Below are 25,336 nucleotides of genomic sequence, written 5' to 3' on the forward strand. Positions count from 1 at the left end.
AAATGGCTGTTTGCTCACCTCATGCATAATCCCCGCCCCTGTCCTCCAGCAGGCTGAAGCATGATGCCCTGCTATTTCGGCGTAAATCCCAGCATAAAATCCGCCTCCCAATTTCCTTAAGATCCCATCATCTGCTTCTTAGCAATACTCTTGTCAGCCACTCCCCAAAGCCAGGCAGCATGCCCTGTCCCCAGGACAACGTGAGTGCACAAAGGAAATCAGAAACCTAAGCCGCGATCGGTTTTTAAATCCAGCGTTTCTTTTATTTCTGTTCAGGTGAATGGAAGTCACGGAGTTAGTACAGTATAATTTACAAATCAGAGTTCTGACCGGGCGCGGGGCCAAGCGGTGTCAGGCTGCAGCGATCCCGATGGCCTTTGGCAACAGTGACGCGACAGCAGGCTCTAAAGCAGATGTGTTTCTCCTTGGAAAAGAGCTGTGCTTTGGGATCTCCCCTTCCCGCCCACTGCTCCTCATCAGCCTGCTGGAGTATGGCAAGAGTGAGATGGCGTCACCAGCGTGGGGCTGAGCTTGCCACCTCCCAGCCACGGGGGCCATGCTGGGATTGAGGAGGGGCTGGGGTCCCTCAGGTTTTGGGAAACGAGGATCCCTTTCCAGAATGCTACGCCAGCCACCTTGCAAGGCACTGCTCCGAGAGCGTTTTGGCTAAAGCCTGTTGGGTTTTTAGAAGGGACTGCAGCAGTTTGCTCGGGGCTGGTTATGTCTAATTTGCTAATGAGAAGGCATGATGAACAGCTGACCAACCAAACACCCTTGTAACTCTAATTCAGACCGATCCAACAATTCAATAAATAGCTCCTCGCCTTGGAGGAGAAGGCAGGAAACAAAAATGGAAGGAAGAAGGGATGGTTGGAAGAACACTGCCCCGCCCATTCCCTCCTCCAATGTACACACACGCACACACACATGACAAATAAAATAAGGGGTTTAAAAAGTTCTAGGGTGGGTTTGAATTCATCCAGTAAAGGAGGTGTAAAAAATAACCAGCCAACCCCTGCACACTTTAAAAGTGTACACAGATAAAGCTGAGTAAAGGTCAGTTGTGACGACACCTCTCTCCCCAGCCGCTCAAGGGTGGCACTGGTGAGCAGGGGCACAAGCTTCGTGCCCCTTGCTGGCACTGAGTCAGTCTTGAGCTTTTCTGCCCTTGCCTGGAAAAGGAACGTTCCTCCCTCCCCCCAAAGGCAACAGAGTCAGCGGTGTTTAGCAGCAGTGGGGGGTAAGATGTCCTGAGTATGGCGCGTGAGCTACGTCCTAGCAGCTGTACACCGTCCCCTTGGGTCCTCTCAGCCCTGTAACGGAGCCCACCCAGCCCTGGCTCATGAGGGAGGGGACAGCTCAAAATAAATAGGGCACCAGTTATTTTTTTGGCTATGGCTCTACAGCCTTGTGATGCGGGAGTGTTTTCTTAACATTTTTAGCTTAGGCCAGTAAGACCCAAAGAATCCTGATTCTAATGCCAGAGTTTTCTCCTGAAGTTAAAAAATGGGACAGAAAAGGGACAAGAGCGGGTGGGCAGGGAGGGACAGGCAGGTCCAGTCCCTTCCCGGCAGAGGTCGGAGGCACGTGGAACTGTCACAGTTAGAGCGGGAGAAGGGACGGGGGGCAGTTAGTGCAAGTGCAACACCAAACTCCTTGGCTTGCTTCTCAGTTAAGAACACGCAATGGGGTAACGTATCCGAAAAGCGAATCCATCTTCTCCCCACCTCGTTAGCAAGGCTTCACGGAGGGGACAGTCAGGCTCCTCCACAGCCTCAGGAAGGGGAGCGCTTTGGTCGGACTCCCCCACTCCGGGCAGAGGGCTGGCGTCTCCCCGGGACGGCAGCTCCGGTGCCTGGGGAGGGAGCAGGGGGAGAGGCGAGGGGAGCGGAGGGAGACAAGCCCCCCTTCCTGGCAGGTGTCCCAGCCAGCTGCGGAGAGGCCAGGGCAGTCGGGCAGCACATCCCTCCCACTGCTGGTGTTCCCCTGCTCTAGCTTTTCTCCTTTGGCGACTTGCTCTTGGAGTCATGCTTGTTGCCCAGCAGCTTAAGCACCTTCATGGGCTTGAATTTGCCTTTCTTCTTGCTCTCGGTCTCCGTCTCCTTGTGAAATTCTGGGGTTGCAAAGGGAGGTTGTTACTGCAGGGTGCTGATGGTTGTACACGCACGCACACACACATGCATGACAACAAGGGCAAGGGCGAGAGCCGTGAATCAAAGCCCTCCACTCTATGCACACTTCTTCCTGTGATAACAGGGGTGTGCAGCACAACTGTGCCCCAAACTTTAAACGACCCTACAGGAAAGGCTCCAGAGTCTACACAGAATAGATTCAAGCTCTCCTTCTGCACACAATTTCATGAATGGCTTATGCTGCCCCTCACTGGGGTCAGCAGTGAAAACATCACTCCAAAAATCTCCCCAACTGTTTCTTACCTTTCCTTTTAATCATGGCTTCCAGCATTTTATCCTCCTCCTCCTCTCTGAAAGAAAGAATGGGAAATAGGTCAGCAATTCAGCCCTGAAAACAGCTGCTGTATTGTTTAAGGCTAGAGAACCTCCTACTTAAAAGCCATGGAGGGGCAGATCCATCACTGTCTTGTGAGCATTTGCTACCAGCAGGATAAATCCCACGTGCTGCACCTACTGCCCTGTCTTTCCCACACAAGGCATTCAAATAGACAAGAATTGGGAAGCCTGGGAAAGCCGTCAGCAACAGAGACATCTTGGGACACCCCCATGAGCCGTTGGTGTGATGCTGAGTCAGACGGGCTATGTTTTTCCCCTCTCCCCCAGCCCACCCCACTCCTCACTCACCTCTGCCGGTCCTCGTCCAGGCAGTTCACAATGGCGTTCCTCTGCTCAATGATGGTCACCAGCTCCTGCATCAGCACCTTCTCCCTCCCTCGGTCCTCATCGGTCCAGTCCTTCTCTACCCAGCCAAATCCCGAGGAAGGACAGGCAATTAAATGGCTGAAGGAGCTCTGAAATTCAGAGCTTTGGGGCAGAGATCCCCTAGCACGATCCCCTGCTACCCTGCCATGCTGCACGGCCAGTTGGGCTAGCGGTGCTGTGGAGGGAGAACCCTGTCGGTGGCATCCCATGGGGACAAAAGGAGCACTGGGGCATGCAGCGAGACCGGACAGCAGCTCTAGAGCCAGCTGATTGCGCTGGCATCCCTAAAGTTCTGTCTCTCTTCACCTGAGACCCACCTAGACAGAGGGGAGATGATGCCCAGGGGAAAAATGGAGGCAACTGCACCCAGAGCGATGCTTTACCTGGCTTGTTGAGGAGGCAACGCAGTTCATACTCCACGTCTGACTGCCGCTGCTCCAGGTTCTGCTGCTTGAAGCTGCAAGGGAAGGGGGCACTGCTGGGAACCACTGCAAGGCTCCAGAGAGGCAGAACATCATCCCAAGGTACGGGGTGAGCTTAGAAAGAACCGCCAAGATGCTGATCTTATCCTGTATAGCCAGGGAGCCAAGCACCAGCAAGGACCAGCCCTGGCTACTCAAGGCCTTCCTGGAGGAGATGCTACAGGGGCTCTGGTGACTTGCAGTGGGTCAGTTCTGAGTGTATTTGGATACGTTTGTCTGCTTGCCCTCTTTCCCTCCCTTCTCCAGGCAAGGAGGCTGTGTCAGGCTCTCCTCTGGAAGCACAATTTCAGGAGGGCTGAGACAGGACTCCCTGCAAGAGCATCAGTGCCTCCCCACACGCTTGCATACACTTACATGTAGATGAGCTCTGATTCGTGGCGCACCAGCATGTGCTTCTCATGGATGAGTTTGAACCAGTCCACCAGCAGGCTGTCCTCAGGGTTGTCTGCTGAGCAAAGGGAAAATTCAGAGCCATCCCCAGCCCTGCAGGATCCCATCACCCTGCAGCACGATGGGCTCTGCCACACCAGAAGGGCACTGGGCTAGAGCCAACCTGACCTCAGCCTGTTCCTGAGCCCCAGAGAGACCTTCTCTCTCACCTGTTTCCACTCTAGGGACATCTCCATGTCCAGGGTATGGCTGCAACCATTCTTGGAGCCCAGCACAGCCCCTTGTGCTCTTCCAACCCCAGCATCAGCAGGAAGCCACCGCTGCTATCTCCTTGGCTGGACACAGGGCAGCCCTAGGGTCCATCCTGCCCCACACCCGCAGACAGCCCACCCCACGTACCATTCTCAGCGCTGCGAAGTTTTTCCTCCAAGGCCACCCCACGGTGCTCCAGCTGGTCCAGCTGGTGCTCGATGGCATCCATCTCCCCATAGATGTCTTCCTCCGGGATGTACTGATCTGTCTGCACCTGCCAAACCACAAGGCAGAGACTTCCATTACCACCAACTTCCAGTCTCCAGGGGTAACCCAAAGGCTGGTCAACACTAACGGGGGTGGGGGGACAACAGAACACTCCACGTAAGCATGGATCCAAAATCCCCACCCCACTGTGGAGCAAAGGGAGACCATGGTCCTGCCATCAGTGGGGTCTAGCCTAGACACCATCCTCCCCAGCCACAGCCACCTGCTGCAATCCCTACCCACACATCCATCAACAGGGTGCATGTATACAGCTATGGCCCTGGGGGATAGTACAGAGCTGGCTTTTTTCCCCCCTGCTCCCAACAGCCCTTTTACCTTGCGTTTGATCAGTGGGAAGCCATGACCTGGTGCAGGAGGACGCACTGGCTTGGAGCCCTTGGGAGGTTTCTTTGCGGAGGGGGAGGCTGCAGGCGATGGCTTTCGGTTGAAGGGGTTCTCTTTGCAGGAAGACTGGAGCGGGGGGACAAAAGGAGATATGTGAGGGTCCAGGAAAGGGAAGGGATATAGCATCCCAACAGCGGGGACTGAGCAGACAGGGCAGCCCTAGGGTTCGTCCTGCCCCACACCCTTCTAGAGGAGGAACACAGCACTGATCACCAGCAGCCTAGCCACGGGGCAAAAACCAACTGTGCTCCTGTTTGGCATCAGTTGCCCAGCTTCTCTCTAACAAGCATGCTGAATTATTTTCCTTCACAGTTCCCTTCCTATTTGCGCTGACCACACGACACCCTGCCTCTTCTCTAGCACGCAGGGCAGGCAGAGTACGAGCACAGCCACCATTTAACAAGCACATGCCTGGGGCTTGCTTTTAGGGGGTCACATGAGGAGACCTAAGGGACAAGCCTGGACTCATGATCCCCACTGTGAGTGAGTGATGGATGGGGAAGAAAAGCCCCCTGATATGGATGGGAGGAAGGTCACCATCTCACCTTCAGTTGTGGCTTGGGTGAGGAGGGTGTCTTAGGGCTCCCAGCACCCCCATCTGAAGCCAAGAGAATGGGTGTAGGGCTAGCCCCAGCAGGAGGTTTGGGGGGCAGCCGGCTGGGGCTGGTCTTCAAGCTGCCGGTGGAGACGCTCCTGCTGGCATGCGGGGTGCTGGGCTGTGCCTCCCCACTGAAGCTGGCCAGCTCGCTGGAGGAGGAGAAGGAGGAGTTGGTGGAGAGGCTGGCTGGGGCAGCAGGGCTTTCACTGGAGGAGACGCTGGCCAGTGGTGTGTCAGTGCTAGAGGTCTTGGTGGCCGTCGGTGTGTGGACAGTAGGCTCAGAGGAGCTTTTGGGCACTGAGGCCTCATCGGTGTCACCCAGCACCTTGGCTGAACTCTCAGAGTTGATGCTCTCGAGGCTGAGGGCTGGAGATGGGGTGGAGGATGATGGCTCGGAATGTGACAGCCTGGAGATGGGGTGGTGGGCTGCAAAGCAAAGGGAGAGCTCAGGGAGGACCCGGGGGGAGGCAGCCAGGAGAGAAGGGGAGAGTGGTATATACTGGAGGCAGGGGCAAATGCAAAGGGAACCAGTGTCTGTCCATCTCCAGAGAAGACAGACGGGACCCTCCAGCACCAAGGTTTTGCCTGCAAATGCTGTGCTCCAGTGGCCAGAGAGGACATGGCTAGCGCGAGTCCCAGCACAACCATCACTGCATAAAGTCTGGCCTGCCAGGGTGATGCAGAGGTGCCTGGGAAGAGGGAGCCTCCAAGGGGCCGCATAGGGGTTGTGGAGGAGGGATAAGGGAGTGGGGGCAAGCTCACCTAGTGGGGAAGCACTGGGGGCTCGAGGAGCTGGCCGCTTCTTCGCCTTTGGGCTGCTGGTGGGAGTGATGCCGTACCAGGGGTGGAGAGGCTTGGCAGCAGTCTCGCTCTGCTCTTGCTCAGGCGTGCTCTTTTGGGTGGCAACACTCTCCTCTTCCTCCTCGTCTTCCTCCTCAAAGGGGTTGTACGGTTTGGGCTCTGGGGCATCAGACCTGCTCTCCTCGCTCCTGCTTTTCCCCACCTCCTCCCCATCCTCCTCCTCTGAAGTCCTACTCGGAGTCTCATGGCTGCTGCCTGGGGGAGGAGGGGGAGCTGGCTTCTTCTTGGGCTCTGCTTGCACCAAGGCCATCCACGGTGGGTCCTTGGCTCTCGCAGCAGCTCCAGCACTGGGAGGAGAAAAAGAGAGATCGAGGTGGCAGGGAGCAGAGGCAAGCTGGGATGGCGAGGCACAGGAGAGGGACTTAGCCCTCAGGGGAAAGGACAGATGGAGCAGGATGTCTCCTATGCAGAAGCAGCTTTCTCATCCAAGGGTGGCCCTAGTCTTCCACACACACAGTGTCTTGTTCTCTACGGGCAAACCTATGGGCCTGAGGGAAGCACAGCCTGCCTGACTTGCCCACTGGGCTCAGGATTTTGGTTCCTAAATATTACAGCCTCCCTCTGCTAAAGGCTGAGCTTTATGAGCACAGCTGTTCTCCCCTCCCCGACACCGTTCCTACACCCAGCTCTGCTCCCCAGGCTGTGGATGGAAGGGAAGTCAAGATCAGATACCTGCCCTCTGTGGTCACACTCCCTTCCTACACTTCAGAGGGCTGTTTGTCACCTTATCATCCGAGCATCCCAGGGATGTCTTTGCTAACTCCCGCAGCTGGAAGCGCTGCCGCTGCTCCTCTGGGGCCACAGCCCACGGCAAGCCTGCACCATATCTCAGTGAATCACTGCTCATCAGGAAAGTGGCCATCACTTGCCACACACACCCAATCCTTGGCTGTGGCAAATGCGGGGTGCTTGTGCAACCTTTGTCCCAAGAGCAGGCAAAAATGAAGCAACACCAGCAGGCTCCAGCGTAAGAGCCCAGGAGGTGTAAAGGTTGCAGCCAGGCACTCACAATGCCCCTGCACTGGACCTTTCCCGGGACAAACCCTCCACAAGGCAGACAAAGTGTCCCCTTCTCAGCGCTCACAAGCAGGGCCATTTCAGGAGGCATTTGGCCGTCTGCACGTGCCACAGAAACGCCTTTCTAAAGCCCGCAAACTCTACAAACCCTAAGAGACAAAGACCCTGGGAGGTACAGACAAACACTGTCAGCCTGACTGTACTGGGCTGGCACCCATTAGGTAAGGGAAGGGACCTGACGATAGCCTACATCCTCCTAAGAGCAGGGGCTGATAGAGGAGGTGGGAGAGGAGACCACAGCTGAGCCGTCCCCACAGCCCGACCTCGCTATGGGGTTTGCAGGTGATCTGTGAACAGAAGAACGTACCGATCAGAGGAGCAGGGTCTCCCTCGGGGTTTTGGGACAGGGGGGCTGGGTTCAGGTACCCTACCTAGAAAGACACAGGGTCAGACTGTCACAACACCAAAAGGACATGAAGAAAGAGATTAAATCAACACGAGGCACCTCTTGCACATCTCCCCACGGGAGGCTGGCTATTCCCACTCTCTGAAGACCTCATGGCGTTTCTCCCAATCGGTGCAGTCAGTCAACCCCAAATATCCCTTTTTGCCTTTTTCTCCCCACCCCACCCTGGGAGCTGCACCTGGAGAACTGACATGACCCTCTGTCCCCACATCTGCAAACTGCTCTAGCACTGCCATCTCCCCTCCACACTGGCAGCAGCCCCTGGAGAGCTCTGGAGAAATATAAGGGAGCAGGCAGGTGTGAAACCTAGCACTGCTCTCCCTGCTATGGGGATGCCTGGCAATTGAAGGCTCGGTGTCTGAGCCTGAGATTTATTCGGAGGCAGAAGGGCATCAGGCTGCAGAGAAGGAACGAAACTCGTCCAACCTGCAGCCGACCACCTCGGCCCCTGGGGAGGCGGAGGGTAACCCCTGCCACCACTGCGCTCTCTTACCGTTCATCATGCCAGGTCCACACTCGCTGCCCTCGCCCTGGAGGGTGGACCTGGGCCGAGGGACAGGGTGAGAGGTTGGAGGGGAGAGGGCTGACAGATCGGTGGCCCTCCTTGGGGCAGGCGTGGGCCGTGTGTCTCTGAGCCGTCCGTCCAGCGAGCTGGCTTTGTCCTGGGTAAGCATTGTGGGCTTGCTGGGAAGGGGAGGTCTGGGGGGAGTTTGGGAGACGGGTGCCCCACTGCCTGCGTGAGGAGGGGATATCGCTGTCTCTGCTTTGCTGGGTGCGCTGTTCTTCTCTGCTGGGCCAGCTAGCCCCTCTGCAGGCATATGGGTCTCTGCCGTACTCTCCGGGGAGTCACCGTCATCCTTCCCCACCTCTGCTCCTGTGGGAAGGGCATCCTCACCCACGCTGCCAGCCCCAGTTTCAGTTCTTAGCTCTGGCGACCGTCGGTCTGGGCTGGGCCTCCTCTCTGCCTTCCCACTCATGGCCAATTTACCACGATGCTGCGTGCAGACAAAAGTCCCTGCCTCTGACCCGGGCTTGTATGACCCCGGGAGCAGTGTGCTGGAGCACTCCTTACACCTGCCAACGAAAAGAGAGAGCCCCGTGAGATGGGGGATGCCATCCTGCCCCTCAGGGAAGGCAACGCACCTGGGAGGATCCTTGCAGGACCGTGGAGTTAGTTCCCACCCCTGCTACTAAATCCTAGTGTGGTTTGCGGAAGTCACTGGGGAAAGGAGAGGAACAGAGAAACATCACCATGCCACTGTATGAACCCATGGGGAGTTCACAACTCAAATACTGCACGCATTTGGGTTCCTCCTTCAACTCAGAAAGGATTTAATAGATGTGGAAGGGCAACAGTTGGTACTGGGATACAGCATGGTTTCCAGACCTGGAAAAGTCTTCCTGGAAAACAGTTTTCCTGGAAAACATGCAGCTCGTGGGGGACAGGAAAGAGAGCTAAAAGATCACAGGTGGCCCTGGGAGAGGGAGAGGGATCAACCATTCAGAGACATGAAACGGAGTATCAACTGGAATTAGGGAGCAGCTAGTTCAGAACCAGCACAGGGAGGCTACGGGCTGCCTTGTGGGGGCCAAGGGTGCAGGTGGGTTAAAGAACCATCAGACACATTTGTGGGGAAAAAAAAATAAAAAACCCACCCCCCCGCCAAATCCAAGTATTAAGTAAAATTATGCCACTTCCAACTCAGCAAATCCCTATGCTGGAGGCTTGAAGAGTGGTCAGGAGAAGCAGCGTACAAGCCCAGCCTGGTCTCACACTCACCCTTGCTGCTGCTGACTGTGGCCCCCACCAGGGTCAGGGCATTTGGCTGGAAGGACGAGGGAATGACGCAGTAGGGCCATTCTTACACTTTGCCTTGCCTGTTGAAAGTGGGCTAATAGCGTCCCCGTCCCTCACTGTCTGCCACATGTCCTTGGATGATCCACTCTTTCCCCACTGAGCCTTTGAATCGTCCCTAATGAAGACCTCCAGGTGTGTGATACACAGCACTGGCAACCAAGTCAGCCCTTTTCCACCTGGGAAGGGAGGCAGATAGCATACATGAAAGACAGCCAAGGGCAAGGGGCTGATCAAGCACTCCCATGAAAACCAAGCTTGTTCCTTCTTGTCTGAATACCTGGCGCTCCCAGCAGCTGGCTGCCCTACACTGCAAGCAGATAATTTTGGTGAGGAATTCTGCTCTGGGTGTCCAGTTGACTGGCATTTCCTTTGAAATGCAGAGCAGAAGCATGAGGACACATGGGCTCTAGAGACAAGGGGTATGATGAAATGAAGAGATGGCAAGTTCGGACAAGGGGAGAAAGAGATTTGTTTTGGATTTATCTCTGTCAACCCTCAGAAAATGCTGCCACAGGACATTCCCGACCAAACAGCACCCATGAATCAGCTGGGGGCGGGGCAGAAAAACAAAGACAAGAAAAGCATAAGGAGGTAAAACACTTGGGATAAAATTACAGTCTAGTAATGCTCTAGTCTGAAGGGCCATGAGTTGTGCCAAGGCAGACATGGCACCTCTCCTATTCCTGGCCCATGAGCAATGCTGCACCTGCACCCCAAAGCTCCTGCTTTTGCCCCAGCTGCAGATGGGAAGCTTGTTGGGCGGCAGCTCTGCTCCCCTCCTGTGACGCTGTTTCTATGACACATCCCTGGCTGGCTTAGGCAGGACTGTTGATAGAGGTGAATGAGGCCTCCCGTATTTTCCCAGTGGCTCAATATTTCTGTCCTCAGATGCCAGCTGCCCACTTGCCAGCTCTTGTCCTGTGGCCCACAGTAGAGATCTCACCCCTTCATCACCAGAGCAGGGAAAGTAAAGTGAAATGACTTCATAGGTGCTGCAGGTAAGGACCTGCACAGAGGGAGTAACCACAGAACTGCTGACGTCTAATCCCTCATTCCTTGGTTTGGTAACATTCTGCAGCTCTCCACATGCTCCCCTGAGAGCTCAGCACCACCCCAGGCAGCGTGGGAACGTGTATATCCAGTTGAGGACATGGAGTGTAGATGGAAGGAGGTCTGTAGGATGATGTCCTGGCTTAGACCTCGTTGGAAGGTGGTGGGGGCGGTTCTGGTGGTAAAGAGGCAGAGCATCCTGGTTTATGGAGGTGGGGGAAGCACAAGGGGATGGGATCCCAAGTCAGTAAAGTGGAAAAGCACAAGAGAGCAGGGGAGGCAGGGAGCAGGGGAGGCAAGCAGCAAAGGGCTGGACAAAAGCGGACTAGTCAGACCTCTGGGACAGGGGGCTGGCAGGCAAACGGACCCTCTTCGGTATCATTTCAGGCACTGTTGTCGATGCTCCATGTTGCCCAAGGACACGGACACACAAAGACAGGGTGCAGCTGGCCACAGACCTCCAGTTTGCCAAAGAGAGTGGCCACCCCACCAGGCCTGGCCACGACATACCTAAAGCACTGGCGGTGGTAGAGCTTGCCCTCAGCCAGGTAGCGCTGGACCAGATGGACGTGCTGCTGGCAGGCCGCGCAGGTACTGCTGAGCGTGGTGCGCTGGGACCGCTCCGATGGGTCCGAGGGGGCATCGTCCTGAGGCACAATGCACGGGGAGCTCAGGATGGGGGCCACAAGCTGCTCCCCAGCCCACAGCTCCTTCAGAGCAGCTGCTCCCTGTGCGAGGCCCATTGCTGAGCGCTTGTGGCACAGCTCAGGGGCTGACCTCAGGGGCTGACAATGCACAGAACAGCTGCCCCCAAGTCCAGGCACAGGCAGGCTGCCTCTTCCCAAATTAGAAAAGGCCACTCCAAAAGGTGCCTTGCCCCTGTCTAGGGCCGAAGGGCTGTGGAAGGGACTAATCTAAACCCCAGGCAGCAGGGACCTGCAAGAGGAACCCCCTCTCTTTGGAAAATGTGGCATTCCAGACATCTGCTAAAACCTGAAATAAAGGGCCAAGAAAGAAAAAGGCATATTTTCTGCTCTTCTAATCCTACATTCCTGCTCCTTCCTCATCTATAGGGTCATCCTCCCATAGGAAGTAGGGTGCTTGTGCCCTGGGTGGCTCAAGGAACCATCCGGCACCAATCCATCCAACCTCTTGCCTGCCATGGACAAATTTCAGTCCACAGACTCCTAGAGATAAATCACTCCCTCAGCTGGGTCCCCCAAGGCACCAAAATCCCAAACACCCCTCCCACCCCAAAATACATAGGTAACCCCCTGCAAAGATCCATCCCGCTGTGACAGGCTCTCTCCTGTCTCCTCACCCACAGCACAGGGAGCACCACTGCCTCAGGCTGGCTTTGAATCAAGAAATTAGGTACCTGTGGTGCTGGGGGACTCTCAACCGCAGCCACGGGCTTCTTGTGGGACAGCAGAGGAGGCGAGGAGGCAGCAGCTGGGCGCTTCATAGGCGGAGGGACTCTAGCTGGAGGCAGAAGGCAAGGAGGATCAGACACCGAGAGGAGCAGTGACTCACACCACCCATGTGGGGGAAGGGGAGGGGAAAAAAAAAAAAAAGAAAAAAAAAAGTCATCTAGCCTTGTGACATAGGACGGGACTTGCCGCTCCAGACACTTCAGTGACTATTTTAGGTGGAAGAGACAAACACAATCTAATAATGGGACAGCTGTGAGGCTGCCAGAGAGGCTAGCCCTGCTGCGGATCCCCTTCTGTGGCCCAGGGACACCAGCCTCTCACTGTGATTTGATTTACTCATCAAATGCTGCTTGGCTTCCTTGTAACCAACTCCCTAAGCAATGCTTAAAGCCCTGAGCACCCTGGGTAGCTGCTGACATATTGTTGTGACCCGCTGGGCCCCAGGGCTTCCGTGCTGTCAGCAGGTCTGTGATGCATCCCTTGCCCGTCAGGGCTGGCACTCACACACCAGTCCCCAGCGGGAGTCCTCAGCTGGGAGGCCAGCATCCCTGGAGAAGTATATGCACATAGAAGAGATTTATCTGATGTTGTGGCTAGAGAGCAGAGCAGAGGAGACCTGGAGTGTCGTCTCCACCCGGGAGGGATGCCTTGGACAAGCTGTCTCAGAGCAGCACTCAGCTCAGGTTGCAGTTGCAAGGACAGATGAGCTGATTTGAGACACTCCACCCTGGCTTGCTTCCCTCCCTCTGTCCTCCAGTCACTTTACACTTACCGATGTGATAAAAACTAGCTGGGGTAGGCAGGTTGCCTATCTAGCTTTCTCCCATTTTAGTGGGTTAAAGCAGATCACAAAAGGGTCTGATGAGCACCAGGGGTGGTGGCCCAACCCAAGCGGCAGGAATGCAGCGCAGAGGGAGAAGAAACAAGGCTTTCCTCTTTCCGCAGCCGGAGCTGTTAAATCACTCCCCACCTCTTATGAAACCTCGCCCTACTCCACTCCCTGTTGCAGGCCTTCCTCACCTGCACCAGCAAGATCCAGGAGAGGCAGGCACTACCCACTCCTCTCCCCTTCCCCACAAACACACACAGCTCCCATTTGCCATAGGAAGGAGGAAGCACAAGGTAATGCTGGGTGTCCTGTACTCTAGTGGGGGCAAACTGGAAGCCAGAGGGGTGGGAGCACACTCACCTTGGCTGGGGTTGTTGAAATGGTTGTAATACTGAGACACATAAGTCATGATGCTGAGGCAGTCGGGGACTTTCATGGAGACCATGTCATTGGGATCTAGCAGGGCTGGGATGCCCAGCTCCCGCTCTGCCAATTCAAAGGCCTGCAGGAACAGCAGAGAGGCGTTAAGGAGAGAGAACTGATGCTCTCTGAAAAATAACAGAGAAATCAAGTTGGAAGGACCCTGGCGAAGGTTAAGTAATAAGCCTATGGCATCCCTGATGGACAGAGGCTCCCAGACATGCCGCTTGACTGGAAAGCTGGCATGAGAAGCAAGGGAACAGGTTGCTGCAGCTGTCCTTTCCTCCAAGTCATTTCAGCTGCCTGTGTCCCTGCAACTCCCACCTGAGGGGTCTTGGCGTTCAGCTGCTGCACTGGGACAGGGAGGGTAACTCTCAGGAGGTCTCAGTTTTCATTGGAAAAAAAACCCAGTGTTTTTTTCAGCCCATGAAATGGGCACACCACCCTCACGCAACAGCCCAGCAGAGCTTTGGTGGACACCGTGAAGGGCCTAGAGCTGGCAGATACTTCCAGCGACACAGCCAAACACCAGCTCTGCTGAGCAGTGTCCCCAGCCACCCCAAAAGCTCACCCCACAGAAACACCGACTCTGCCCATTCTTTCATGCTCTGGGGTGCCACATCTTCCCTTCCCACAGTTAACATAGCCATTCCGGCTCAACAGCCAGCAGCCTGCCATGCACAAGCCACTTCAGTACTTTTCTGTGTCTCAGCAAGCAGAAATGACAAGGACGTTGTGATAAGAAGCACACAGCTCCTACAACTACATACACGGCTACCTGAAAGGAAGGAGTGAAGGAGGAAAACAGCTGTTTGAGAGCGTCCCACTTAGCAGCGTATGTGGATTACTGGCTATAGACTGGCCATCCCACTGTTGTGCCAAGGGCAGTGTACCCACATTGATCTCCAAGGGAGGGGGAACGCGAGACTACGGCAGGGACTGAAGAGAAAGCGAGTCAGGAGGAAGGGATGAGAGTGGTGTGGACACTGAATGGTGAGGTACCAGGCGCAGGGTGTGGGTAAAGACTGAAGGTGCCTGGTCTCTGGGGCACAAGATGCTGTACAGGGTGTAGGATCTAAAGAAAAGGAATGGAGAGATAAATGAAAACAGGTATTTGCAGTAACTGGGGGTGTAAAATGCGCCCTGTGGACACCCAGCTCTGCTCAGCCTGGCTTTAAGCTGGTTCTCTGGACTGAGTCTTGCTGAACACAAGGGTGCAAGCAGCAGGGAGCAAGGAGAGACCCCAGCTTAGGGGTCCCTAATGGGACAAGAAACCCATTGTGTGGCTCTCAAATGAGAAAAGATAGCTGCTAATGGCTGAAAGGGGCCAACAGGTCTAGGAAAGGGCATGGCCAGGACCCAACTGGAGAGCCCTAATCCTGAAAACCTAAATGACCTAGCTCAACTCATCTTGGGAAGCTGATGGCCCATGTCTCTCCACGGACCATCAGATGGAGCCTGCAGCAATTAGGTCTTTCTCTCAGCAAAAAACCCAAGGCTATTGCTGCTCTGTCCTACCCCTAGCCCCTGAGGTTGGGCATCTCCCCATTCCCCACTGCCTGCTTCTATTGTTGGCTCCAGCTGTCCCAAGCAGGAGGGGAACATTGCAGATCAGCCTAGGTCCAGCACGACTTTCCTCTCTGCTTATGCCTGGAGTAAAACTAGCTTCCTGCTTCCATTGCCTGCAAGTCTGGAACAGCTGAGGTCAAGAAGATGTTGCACCATTTTAATCTTCACCTGAGATGTTGTCTTGGCAACTATCAGGATAACCATCTTATCTTCTCTTCAGTACATGCTGGAAGCTGATGTTTCAGATTCCCTTATGCTTCCAGAGAAGCTCCTGCTTGTTACTTACAAGCACAGATTTTTCTTACACCCTCACCACCATCATGAAGTCCTCCCACACTACGTGACCTCCATCAAGTCATTCTCATGTCCCTTCTTCCTTCTGTGCACTGCATAACGGGGACTTACCAAGCGGTTATTCTCATAGACGTCATCCTTGGAGAGAGAGTCAAAGTCTCTGAAATGAGAAAGCACAAAAAAGCCACATAAGGTACAGAGGAAAAGTGCCCCAATGCCACCACACGCAGGTTCTCAGGACAGCCAACCTTACAACAACTCAATATATAAGACCCTAGATAAACAAAACCTTGGCAAAGCAGATTTCAGGCTGTACAGGGACAAAGAAACCAAAGGGAAATTGCAATTAAAAAAAGAAAGCAAGTCCCAAATGGGTGGTGACCAGGAAACTAACATGTCATTCTTGTCTCTCGTTACCCACTTCTTCTGCCCTTGCAATTAAAGGCTGCAGAAATACCAGGGCCACGTTCTGATTAGCACCACATACCACTGCACTGAAGTGTTGCACGACATCACCCCAAACTTGCCCCTCCAAGGCCACCAGCACAACAGCAGGAGGAGGATGGGGAAGCAGATCCCCCACCTCAAGAGAAAGAGCCACCTGTGCTAGATATCTCCCTCCTATGAGGGTCCTTAGACAAATCTCCCTGCACCACCTTAAGGGATTTGAGGTTACCCCAGGATTTGGGGGTGACAAAGAAGGTCTTAAACTGCACTTCTGTTCTCACTTGCCCCCCAACACAGCACAACCAGTACACAGCAAACCATCCTCGGCCACAGCCTTTACAGCAAGGCAACTTGCTGAATGCAAGGTGCTCAGGGCAGAGAGAGAAACCACAGCAGTTCCCAACTCGGGCACTTTGTGGCATCTCACTTGTTCCCCTGGATCCCTTTGGGGGATCAAACCAGCCCAGCCACAGGGATCAACTAGCTGTCTTCATCAGAAGAGCTGAGGGTAGAGGGTTAAAGCGGTCTGCAGGTTTTCAATAGAGGGCAAGAAATACAGGAAGGAGTTAGTTATGTCTTTTGCACGTGGGTATAATGTGTGAAAACAGCATCACACTAAACTGATTACAGCCCCTTCCTGCCAAGGATCTCAGCTCTGTTACCAAAAAAACCCTCATGCAGCAGCTTGGTGTGCCTGTGAGCTGGATTCACAGAGGACACAGCCCAGAGAGGTTTAGGGTCAGGCGAAGCCATCCCAATGGCCCAGAAAGAGGTGCAAAGCTTGGCAGACCGACCTAGAAAGACAATTCAGATTAGAGGGGGCAAGTGTATTCCCTGCCCCAATGGTGGTGTGCAGGGATCGGGCAAGACGGCAAATCCTCAGCCATGTGCCCATGGAGAGGGGCTGCGGGAGACTCCCTTCCTCCATCCCCCTTTGGATTTTATTGCCTTTTCCTGTAACACTGACCCAACCCACCCCGGCGCCGCACCGCAGGTCAACCGGCCCCTTCTCGAAGCCCCTCTCCCAGTGCTGCAGAGGAAGTCCGTGATGAGCTCAGGAAGATTTTCCCAGCTGCCTGCGCCACCATAAAATTACACTTCCTCCGTTCAAAAGCAAGAGGCTGCTGGTGCAGTTTCCTCTCAGATAAATGAAACTGCAGCAGCTCGCTGCTGTGGGAGCAAATGCGGCACTCATGCAGAAGATGGGCTGGACGTTCAGCTCTGTGCTAAGCACCTTTCTGAAAGCTCATGCAAATACATGCACAGAACTCAGCCTGTTCAAAATACTGCAACTTTTCCCTCTCTACACGCTACTGAGAAAAGGCTTCAGCTGCAGCCTTTGCTTTGATGTGAAAACTAGTGCCTTTTTTGTATTTATGACTAGTTTCCACTGGGAGATGTTTTTTCCCTAAGTCATTTTTTTTTTGCCTAGAGAACTCCTTTAACCTTGCTGTATTTTTTTTTTTTCCCTTTTAAAGAAAATACCAGCTTGGGAACACAGGAGAAGTGATGACAGCAAAGTTGATATATCAACTGCCCTCTAAACATTCATGACCTTCATTTTGAATGCCCTTACTTTCAGGATATGGGAGTGGTGCAGCTGGAAGCTCGAAGACTCCTTGGTGGCCTGGACTGGGATAGTATTTTTTGATGGGCAAAATATCATGTCCATTCCACTTTGCCCCAGCAAACCAAAGCTGTTCTAGTAAACCAAGGCAAATCTGCCTGGGAAAGCGGATGCCAGCAGAGAGGATGTGAAGCTCAAGAGGTAACGAGGGGGGGTACCAAGCAGCAAGGGAATAGATTTTTTTCCACTAACATAGGATTGCAGACTCTCAGCTTTTACCCGAGATACTGAAGCCCCTCAGCATGAGGCCCCCACAGTTTACGCAGTTCCTCTCCACTGCATTTTCCAGCTCCTTCTCTGAACAAGCCAAGCAGGACCATGCTGATCTCCATCACTCCCGACATGAGCACTCCCACATGCCACTCTGTCATGTGGCATCCCTGCGGCTCCGGGCACGTTCCCTGTACCAACGTGCAAGGAGCACGGCCTCTCAGGCATGGGGGAAAGTCACCCCAGACATACCCCTTTCCTCTCTATAAACTGCCTCCTCTGCAGAAAGACCAGAACTTGCCATCTTGCAGCTCCATGACATGTGGCTACATGTCATGTTATTTCCTTGCCCTGATCTCAGCAGCCTATCATCCAGCTCTGCTCAGGCTCCTCTCCTGACAACATACCAGTCCAAGGGATCGGATGTAAGAATAGGCGAGACTCTGGCTATCCCAGCTGAACAACTGTCTTGACTCAGCAAACCCCAGCGTCGTAGCATATCCTGGAGTAATATTTCCATGCAAATAACATCCCAAGTGCTTACCTAATTAGATACATACAGAGCCACTAAGCACTCCGGGGTTTAGGGCAGCTGCCAGGGAGCAGAGCAGACCCAGGGAAGGGGGAAGGGTGCGCCATACAGCTTGAACCAGAGCAAATTCCTGGATTCCTCAAATATAAATCATGAGCACTTTAACGGCAGTGCCGCATAATAAGCCCTTCAGCTTTCTAGGCCTTGTCGGGGAAACGCGGGCAGTACATAGGAAGGAACAAATGAGATTTGTGATCCTGCCTGTAACCGAACCCATGGCTCTAGGGACACAAAACAGCGTTTCTAATGCATGGCTCTCATCTCCTGTTTTCCTCAAGCCTCCGTCTCTCTCAGCACTCAAAAAGCATGTGCCATGCTCTCTTATTCTTCTCGCCCCTGAATGCGTATGCCAAGAACCTCCCCTGAGCTTCGGGGAGGCTGCACAGCTTGGGACGCTGAAAGATGCTTTTTGCTTCACTAAGCTGTGGCAAATGCCTTGTAAACACTAATTTCGTGCTTTAGATTTCTAAAGCACTGAGCAAACAAACTCATTAATCCCCACAGTCCACTGTCAAGTTGGCCTGGATGCTTCCAGCTTAACTGACAAGGGAAAAGAAGAGATTAAATGTCTCGCCTCGAGATCACACAGCCAGCAGCGCAGTCAGAAGCTAAATCCAGGTTGCCCATTTCCCCAGTTGGGAGAGAGGCAGTGAAACCAAGCAAAGTGTGTACACCAGCAGAGCTAGAGTCAGGGACTTTCAGCTTCATGGTTCAACACACAGGTCCCACAGGTATGCACATCATCCTTGGTGGTCAGTTCAAGACACCTTTAGCCGGACTCAGTAGACACCGAGCACTTCCAGTCTACTTCTTTAAAAAAACAAACAACAATAACAAACCAAAAAACCAACCTCTAGTGTTTCCAAGAGCGCCGCAGGAGCTGCTCCAAAGCTCTCCAGGGAGCATCCCAAGGTGGCTGTGTTCAAATCAGGAGTCCCATGGAAAACTGTCCTCAGCCTCACTTACCCGTACGGCCTTTCATGACAGCCTCTTCCCCAGCACGTCACCTACCAGCACAGCAGCGCAATGGTGGGGCATCTGGGCAGGGTCAGACAACCAGGACAGACCAACAGCCACCACAGCAGCAACAGAGAGCCCCGAGGATTAGGGTGCCAGAGGAGTGGTGCCATACAAGTAGAGAAGAGAGCTCTAGCTCAGCTCGTGTACGAATGTGCTCGTTCCTCTCCTCTGTGACCCAAGGGGAAGCCACCAGGAAGCAGGGAAGCAGCTGAGTACAGAGGAACTTCAGCCTTCGTGGAGCCGTGCGGCCGTCTCATGCGGGCCAGGAGAGCCCCGCACAAAGGAAGACCACGCAAGGTCAGAAATGTACTCGCAGGTCCCTGCCAAGTCCCATTATCAGGCTGACTGAAAGCACTTTAGAAGAAGAGAAGGGCAACCACTTTTCCTCTGCCATCAGAAGAGTTACTGCCTCTGATCCAATCTTCCCACTTCCAAATCGGGACAGGCTGAAGCAGCTGGAATCAGATGAAATGATGCTACTCTCCTGACCACCCTCTGAAAATCCTTCTACAACATGCCATGTCCTTGTAAGGCCCTAGGCTTTGTCTATACAATACAGCTTGTGCAGAGGACCTGCAAAGCATTTAGTTAGGACATCTGCCAGGAGTAGATTTAAGCCCACTGACAACTTAAGAGCTGCGACTGCTGCTTAATGGGATGGTAAATATGGTTAATGGGAAAGCATCAGGTGGTTTTAGTGGTGTTTATGATAAGCTTTTGCTGAACCTCTGCTTTTCAGTTCCCAGTTACTGTGCCACTTACCAAAAAAAAAAAAAAAAAAAGAAAAGAAAAAATTTCAGAAACACAGTAATTGCAAGTGTTCCTGTCCTTAATTTGCCTCTTCTCCTCCAGCAGCTTTGCGACTGGGAGGATTTTCAGAGGCTCTATCCTAGTTGGTCAGAGTGAGCTGTACTACCCAGGAGCTGCTGTGACACAAGACCATGCAGCTCCCTCAAGACCCAGAGTGATGCAAAGCCACTGTACATCTCGGCTCTCGGTGGTTCCCAAATGCCACGCTGAGGGTTTTGTGGCGGCCACCTGAAACACAGCAGGCAGCAGTTTGCTTTCTAGCCTACCTGTTCAGCTTCTGCATGTAAGAACACAAGCCTGTTTTGCCCTCTCATGGTCACCACAGCTCCACAGCGGAGTCACTGTCAACCCTCCGCCTGCTAGAGGTTGCTGTCATGACGTAAGGCTGTCCTGGGGCCAGCTTAGAAAAGGGGATTTAGTCAATTCAGGCAACCTCAGAGGAAGAACCACCAGTCCCGGAACAGAATGTGACAGGGGACACACTGCCGGGCTTTGCTGGCAGGTGAGGAGCATGTGCATGCCAGAGGCACGGCAAGGTAGAGTGATGCCTACCTGCACTGAGAGGGCTACGAGGGCTACGGAAGATTAGAGCAGATGGGAGGCGGATTCCCAGCAGTGCTGGGGCATGCAGGGTTACGGTGGCAGGTCGGGGCAGATTCCTTCCAGTAGCTCAGCCAGTTTCTCCAGCCTGACACCGTGCCCCCAAGCAATCCCAAACTCACCAGCTGCCTCTTGAATCTCGCATTCCCCCTCAGAGTTGCCCTGCAAAAGGGAGGCTGACAGAGGAAACTCAACTCCGAGCCATTTGCCAGGGGAGGCTAGCTAGGCTCGATATCCCTGCTGGTATTTACCACCTCCTGCTTTCACTACGGCATCCACAGGAAACAAGCTGGAAGCAAACGCAAGAAGCAACCTGGTCCTGGGCTCTGCGTGTGTGTTTTGGAGTGGCTGCCGCTGGCAGCCAGGGATGTCCCTGTGCCAGGCAGGTCCTTGGGAAGCGGGAATGCCCACCTCCCGCAGAGGTGAAACACCCCCACGGCCAGCTGCCAGTGCCATGCCTCCTCCCTGGCAGGCACCGCTCCCAGTGGGGTGTACGGACCTAGCCCACCTCCACGCTCTCCTCGGCCTTAAACCACGCGACTCCTGCTAACCCTGACCTTGATGGGTCTGCGAGCCCGGGTCAGAAGGTCGCTCACCGGAACACGGCATCCTTCATCCCGGTACCCGATTATTTTGGAAGGCGACGGAGCCACCGCTGGGCTCTCTGCCCCTGAACCCCCTCCACGTCCGTGCGCGCAGGGAGGCTCTGTCCCTCCCTGCCAGCCAGCCTGGAGCCGTTCCCTACGGCACCTCCATCCCCCCCTCCCCGGCTCCCTGCGAGCCCCCCCACACCCGCCCCGGCAGAGCTGCAGAGGGGCACGACCGGCCCAGCCCCTCCAGAAACGCGGCTCCCCGCTCCCCCCGCACCTCCCTTCCTCCTCCTCCTGCCCTCAGCGACCGCAGGCCGGAGCCGGACCCCGCGCCGCCCCGTGAGGCGCGGCGGGTGAGGCGAGGCGAGGCCGGTGCGGCGCGGCCTGCACCCCCCCCCCCCCCCAAGCCCCTACACTCACAGGAGATCGGGCCGGTGGCGGTGGAGGATAGCGCAGAAGGCTAAGCCGTCGCGGAAGGAAGAGCTGAGATCGCGGATCTCCACCCCGCGGTACCCCTCGCACTGCCGGCGGCACCAGGCTTGCAGGGCGACCCGCGGGCCCGACATGGGGGCGGCCGCTCCGGCTGCCGCCGCCGCCCGCCCGCCGTCGCCGCGAGCCCAGGGGCGGAGCGTGTGGGGTGGGCGGAGCGTGTGGGGTGGGCGGAGCGTGTGGGGTGGGCGGAGCGTGTGGGGTGGGCGGAGCGTGTGGGGTGGGCGGAGCCCGCGGGTCCCGGGACACGCCGAGGTCTCTCCTTCTTCTCCCCGGGGCTGCCCCGGTTGCACGGTGCTTGCCCGGTTGCAGGGTGTTTACCCGCTCTCCTCAGAAGGAAGGAGCACCGTAGACTCTCCCCGGAGAGGAGGGGAAGGGCTGGGAAACGGGTGGTAAAGTTAGACCCCGAGCAAGCGGCGGGGAAGGTAGGAAAGATGGGAGAAAAGGGGGCAGAGCGGTAGGCTAGAAAGAGGGGGCCCAGGGCTTTCTGCTTGCAGGGGTGTAGGGCAGCAGGGTGGGGAGACATACCCGCCCCGTGGTTCTCACCAGCTCAGGGAAGGTGGAATTCTCAGAGAAAAGCCCTGAATGAAAGTTGCAGTCTGTTGTGGGTTTTTTTTTTTTTTCTGCTCAGTCCCTGAAGGATGGGGGAGGACTGCGAGCAGGAACTGAAAACAGTTGGGACTGAACTCAAGTTTAACTTCAGCTATAAGAAAAAAAAAAACACCAGGCAACCTCATTTCTGGATCCTAAAGGAAAAAAAAAACCACCAGGCAACTTCATTTCTGGATCCGAAAGAAAAAAAAAACACCAGGCAACCTCATTTTTGGATCTGAAAGGAAAAAAACCACCAGGCAACCTCATTTTTGGATCCTAAAGGAAAAAAAAACACCAGGTAACGTCATTTCTGGATCCGAAAAGAAAAAAAGAAAACACCAGGCAACCTCATTTCTTGATCTTGTTCAGGCTTAGACGTAGGCTGCTGTAGGCAGAAGCAGTTCTCGGCAGTCCTAGGGGCATAAGCTGTGGCAGCGGGGGACATGGAAACATCAGACAGCAGAGTATGCATGGGATGTAGGTGGCTCCTGGTGTAGGCACGGGGCCAGGGAGGGCTTTGAAGATAAGGACATTTGGAGTTGCAGGCAGCTCTTCACAGGAAGCTGTGGAAGAAGTGGAGGAAGGGCGCGATACAATCTCAGGAACCCACGACATTGAGGAGATGGATTGTCACGAGAGCTGGCTTGCATGCTTAGCGTGATGGTCTGACAAGGGGTGGGGAGAAAGCACACTATTAAACGTTAGTTTATTTTGCTAAACATTTTTTTCATTTCCAATTAGGCAAGGTGGGGGGCAATAGCTACCTCTGTGGATGACTGATCCATCACCCAGATGTTGAGCTTATTGCTGGCAGTCCCAAATCAGCAGGAGTCCCCTCTCTCCACTTTTTTTTTTTCTCTCTTAATGGGCTCTATATCCCTTTCTCCAGTCAGCTCTCATGCTTAGCACCCTCCTTCTTCTATTCCACTGTTTCATTCTATCACTCCACGGCTCCACAGCTGTAACAAGTGAAAAATAAATTCTCTGAACAGCTTGTGCAGTCTCCCCTGTCAGTGCCCGGGATAAGCTGTGGTATAAATCACTGGAAAAGCTACTATGTAGAGAAAAAGGAAATGAAGTATTGTCTTGGTTTTGTAACGGCCGAGCTGGCTGCTCAGGATCCCCCAGACCTGCCTGACAGCATCTTCCTGATGTATCCTAAGGGAAAGCAGGATCAGGGATGTTTTCTCAGTGTCTTTTCCAGGGTCCATAATCACACTGACTCCATTCACGACCACAGGTCAGATACACGGAGTAGATAACCCTGTGCTGTGGTTCCCTCTGACAAAACCGTTTTGACCAGAACTGCCCGAGAACATTTCCACTAACCTAACGCTGCTGCGCCAGGCAAGGCTCGAGCTGTAACAAACCCACCCCTCCTCCCTGCAGAGCGCCTTTCCAGCAGCAGCCAGACTCTGTTGATGCTGCTGAACGCCCTGCATTCCTCTAGCTTCAAGCAGTGCCAGGCACCGCGGCTCGCTGAGCCCATCTTTCCGCCCCGTGAGAGAGCTGCAAGCTCTTCCTGGCTTCGTTCCACCAAGTGCCAGTCCCGCTCAGTTAACCTTCAGCAGTCCCTCAGACAAGGCGTGGAGCCAGGCAGACCGGCGGATGGTCTCTGTGCATCCTCTGGAAGCCGCTCTGGCAGACACAAACACAAGCAGCAGCATATTCACATACCTGAGAACAGCCTGTAACCGCTAGAGTGTTTAAGATGATACATATATGCATTAAAAGTCTGTAACTCCAACATGCCAATCACAGATTAAAAACGGACCAAATCCCAGTAACACATTGGATTCCTTTGCTACGCTATGAACTAGAACTGATCAAGGAGATACTGCCCTGCCAGAGGTTCTCCTGTTGTGTATCACATCTATCTTACCACACGTTCTGGGCAAGATTTAGGCTTTGGATAATAAGAAAGCAGGAGAGAAGTTGCTGTTGACAGTATCCTCGGCATGCTGCTGCTGGTAAATACACCCAGGCAGAAGTGGCAGCCCTAAATATAAAAAGGACTAGATTCACTTCGTATGATACCCAGCTCCCGTGGGCTGCTGCAATGCAGTGGTATCTCAATCCTGTAATTTCTTTAATGATATGGCTGCCTCAAACCCTTCAGAACTGGAAGCAAGTCCTTAGCATGCACAACAGTAATGGCAGCAGCTAGAAGGCCAACAGGAGTTGCCCATTTAATCTGACTCTGTGCTGCCTGTACCCTGCCTGCCTGAGTTACAGGACTTTGGGATGGGAAACGCACTTTTGAGCAGTATCTAGGACACTAGAAACTTGACCCTCATTCAAACACAATCCAACAAAAGCTAATTATTCCTGACTTCTAAACAGAATCGTATACGAAGCCAAGCTGGACTGCCAGGACCCCTCTCTCAGTGGAAAGGAATGAGAGGGAGAGGTACAAAGAGGCAGATGGTATATATGAAGCACGCTTTGTGTAGCTTTCCTATTACACATGCAGGTTTTTCTCTTGCACCTGCTTCTACCACTCAAACACCAAACTATTTAAAGACAGCAAAACGAGAAGGGAGAGAGGGTGTGGAGGGCAGATGAGATGCGATTCATTCTTTGCATTCTCTTCCCCAATATTTACAGGTCCTTGATTCCCCTTTATAGGGCTAGTATTCAACTTTTTTTTCTCTTCCAAGGCACTGCAAGTTTGCCCTGAAGAATCCAAAGTGGCTGGAGAGCTGGGAAAATTAGCATTTAAACGGTTTTAATAAATTAAACACCCTCAGGGAGTTTTCTGGAGAAACTGAACTCCATTAAATTAAGGGCCAGGACTCGGGCATCACTTGCGCTGAAATAAAACACAACCTCCAGCAAGGACATCTGATCAGATGACCAAAGTTAATATTGGTTGAATGTTTACAAAAATCCTCCCCCTTCCTTTAAAAACATGTCAATCCACTTGGGAGCATTCCTACTTCATAGTAACTAAAAAAAATAAAAGAGGGGTGGGAAGGCAAAAATGCAACCTTCTAGGAAAGCAACTACAACTCAGGTGTATTCAATGTGTGGGGCAAGATCTAGAAGGAGTAATATTACCTTGTACCTCTTTTCCATATCCTGTGGAAACACTGTCGAACAGCTAATTTTCTCCCTGCTAATCAGTTCTGCAGCCTTCCCTGTTCACTGTGCGCAGTGCCTTTACAGAAAAGAGATCTGCTCCCCACTGTTACCTGCACCAGCATGGACTAAAGAGAGCACAAACCAGCAGCAGCTGCCCATGTCTCCAGATGCAATTATATTCTTCCACA

At 53.8% G+C, this 25,336-nt stretch overlaps 1 protein-coding gene across 3 annotated transcripts; it reads right to left on the reverse strand.

The window, feature by feature from the left end:
• Positions 1-237: 237 nt before the first annotated feature.
• Positions 238-24,999, reverse strand: MICALL1 (MICAL like 1). Of its 3 annotated transcripts, none has more exons than XM_041118221.1 (16): positions 22,017-24,999; positions 15,197-15,245; positions 13,163-13,304; positions 11,919-12,022; positions 11,051-11,187; positions 8,126-8,706; positions 7,534-7,597; positions 6,051-6,436; positions 5,236-5,714; positions 4,622-4,756; positions 4,166-4,292; positions 3,731-3,821; positions 3,278-3,351; positions 2,817-2,931; positions 2,436-2,482; positions 238-2,113 (listed from the first exon to the last, which is right to left on the reverse strand). In XM_041118221.1, exons 3-16 carry the CDS (start codon positions 13,245-13,247, stop codon positions 1,992-1,994), a joined length of 2,547 nt encoding a protein of 848 aa, XP_040974155.1. In that variant the 5' UTR covers positions 13,248-13,304; positions 15,197-15,245; positions 22,017-24,999; the 3' UTR covers positions 238-1,991. The 3 variants fall into 3 exon arrangements, with proteins under 3 accessions (XP_040974155.1, XP_029896572.1, XP_029896574.1); XM_030040712.2 differs by lacking the exon at positions 22,017-24,999 and adding an exon at positions 21,402-21,615; XM_030040714.1 differs by lacking the exons at positions 15,197-15,245; positions 22,017-24,999 and having other exon boundaries at positions 11,919-12,018; positions 13,163-13,297.
• Positions 25,000-25,336: the final 337 nt, after the last annotated feature.

The sequence above is a fragment of the Aquila chrysaetos genome, chromosome 17, assembly GCF_900496995.4.
Source record: "Aquila chrysaetos chrysaetos chromosome 17, bAquChr1.4, whole genome shotgun sequence".
NCBI lineage: Eukaryota > Metazoa > Chordata > Aves > Accipitriformes > Accipitridae > Aquila > Aquila chrysaetos.

Bases quoted from the DNA above. Each gene is read 5' to 3' on its own strand.
- MICALL1 (XM_030040712.2), bottom strand. From the start codon at position 21,547: ATGTCGGGCCCGCGGGTCGCCCTGCAAGCCTGGTGCCGCCGGCAGTGC. The intron at 15,246-21,401 runs GTGAGTGTAGGG...TTCTCATTTCAG, and splicing joins CGCCACCGGCCCGATCTCCT to AGACTTTGACTCTCTCTCCA. The intron at 13,305-15,196 runs GTAAGTCCCCGT...CTGTTCCTGCAG, and splicing joins TCTATGAGAATAACCGCTTG to GCCTTTGAATTGGCAGAGCG.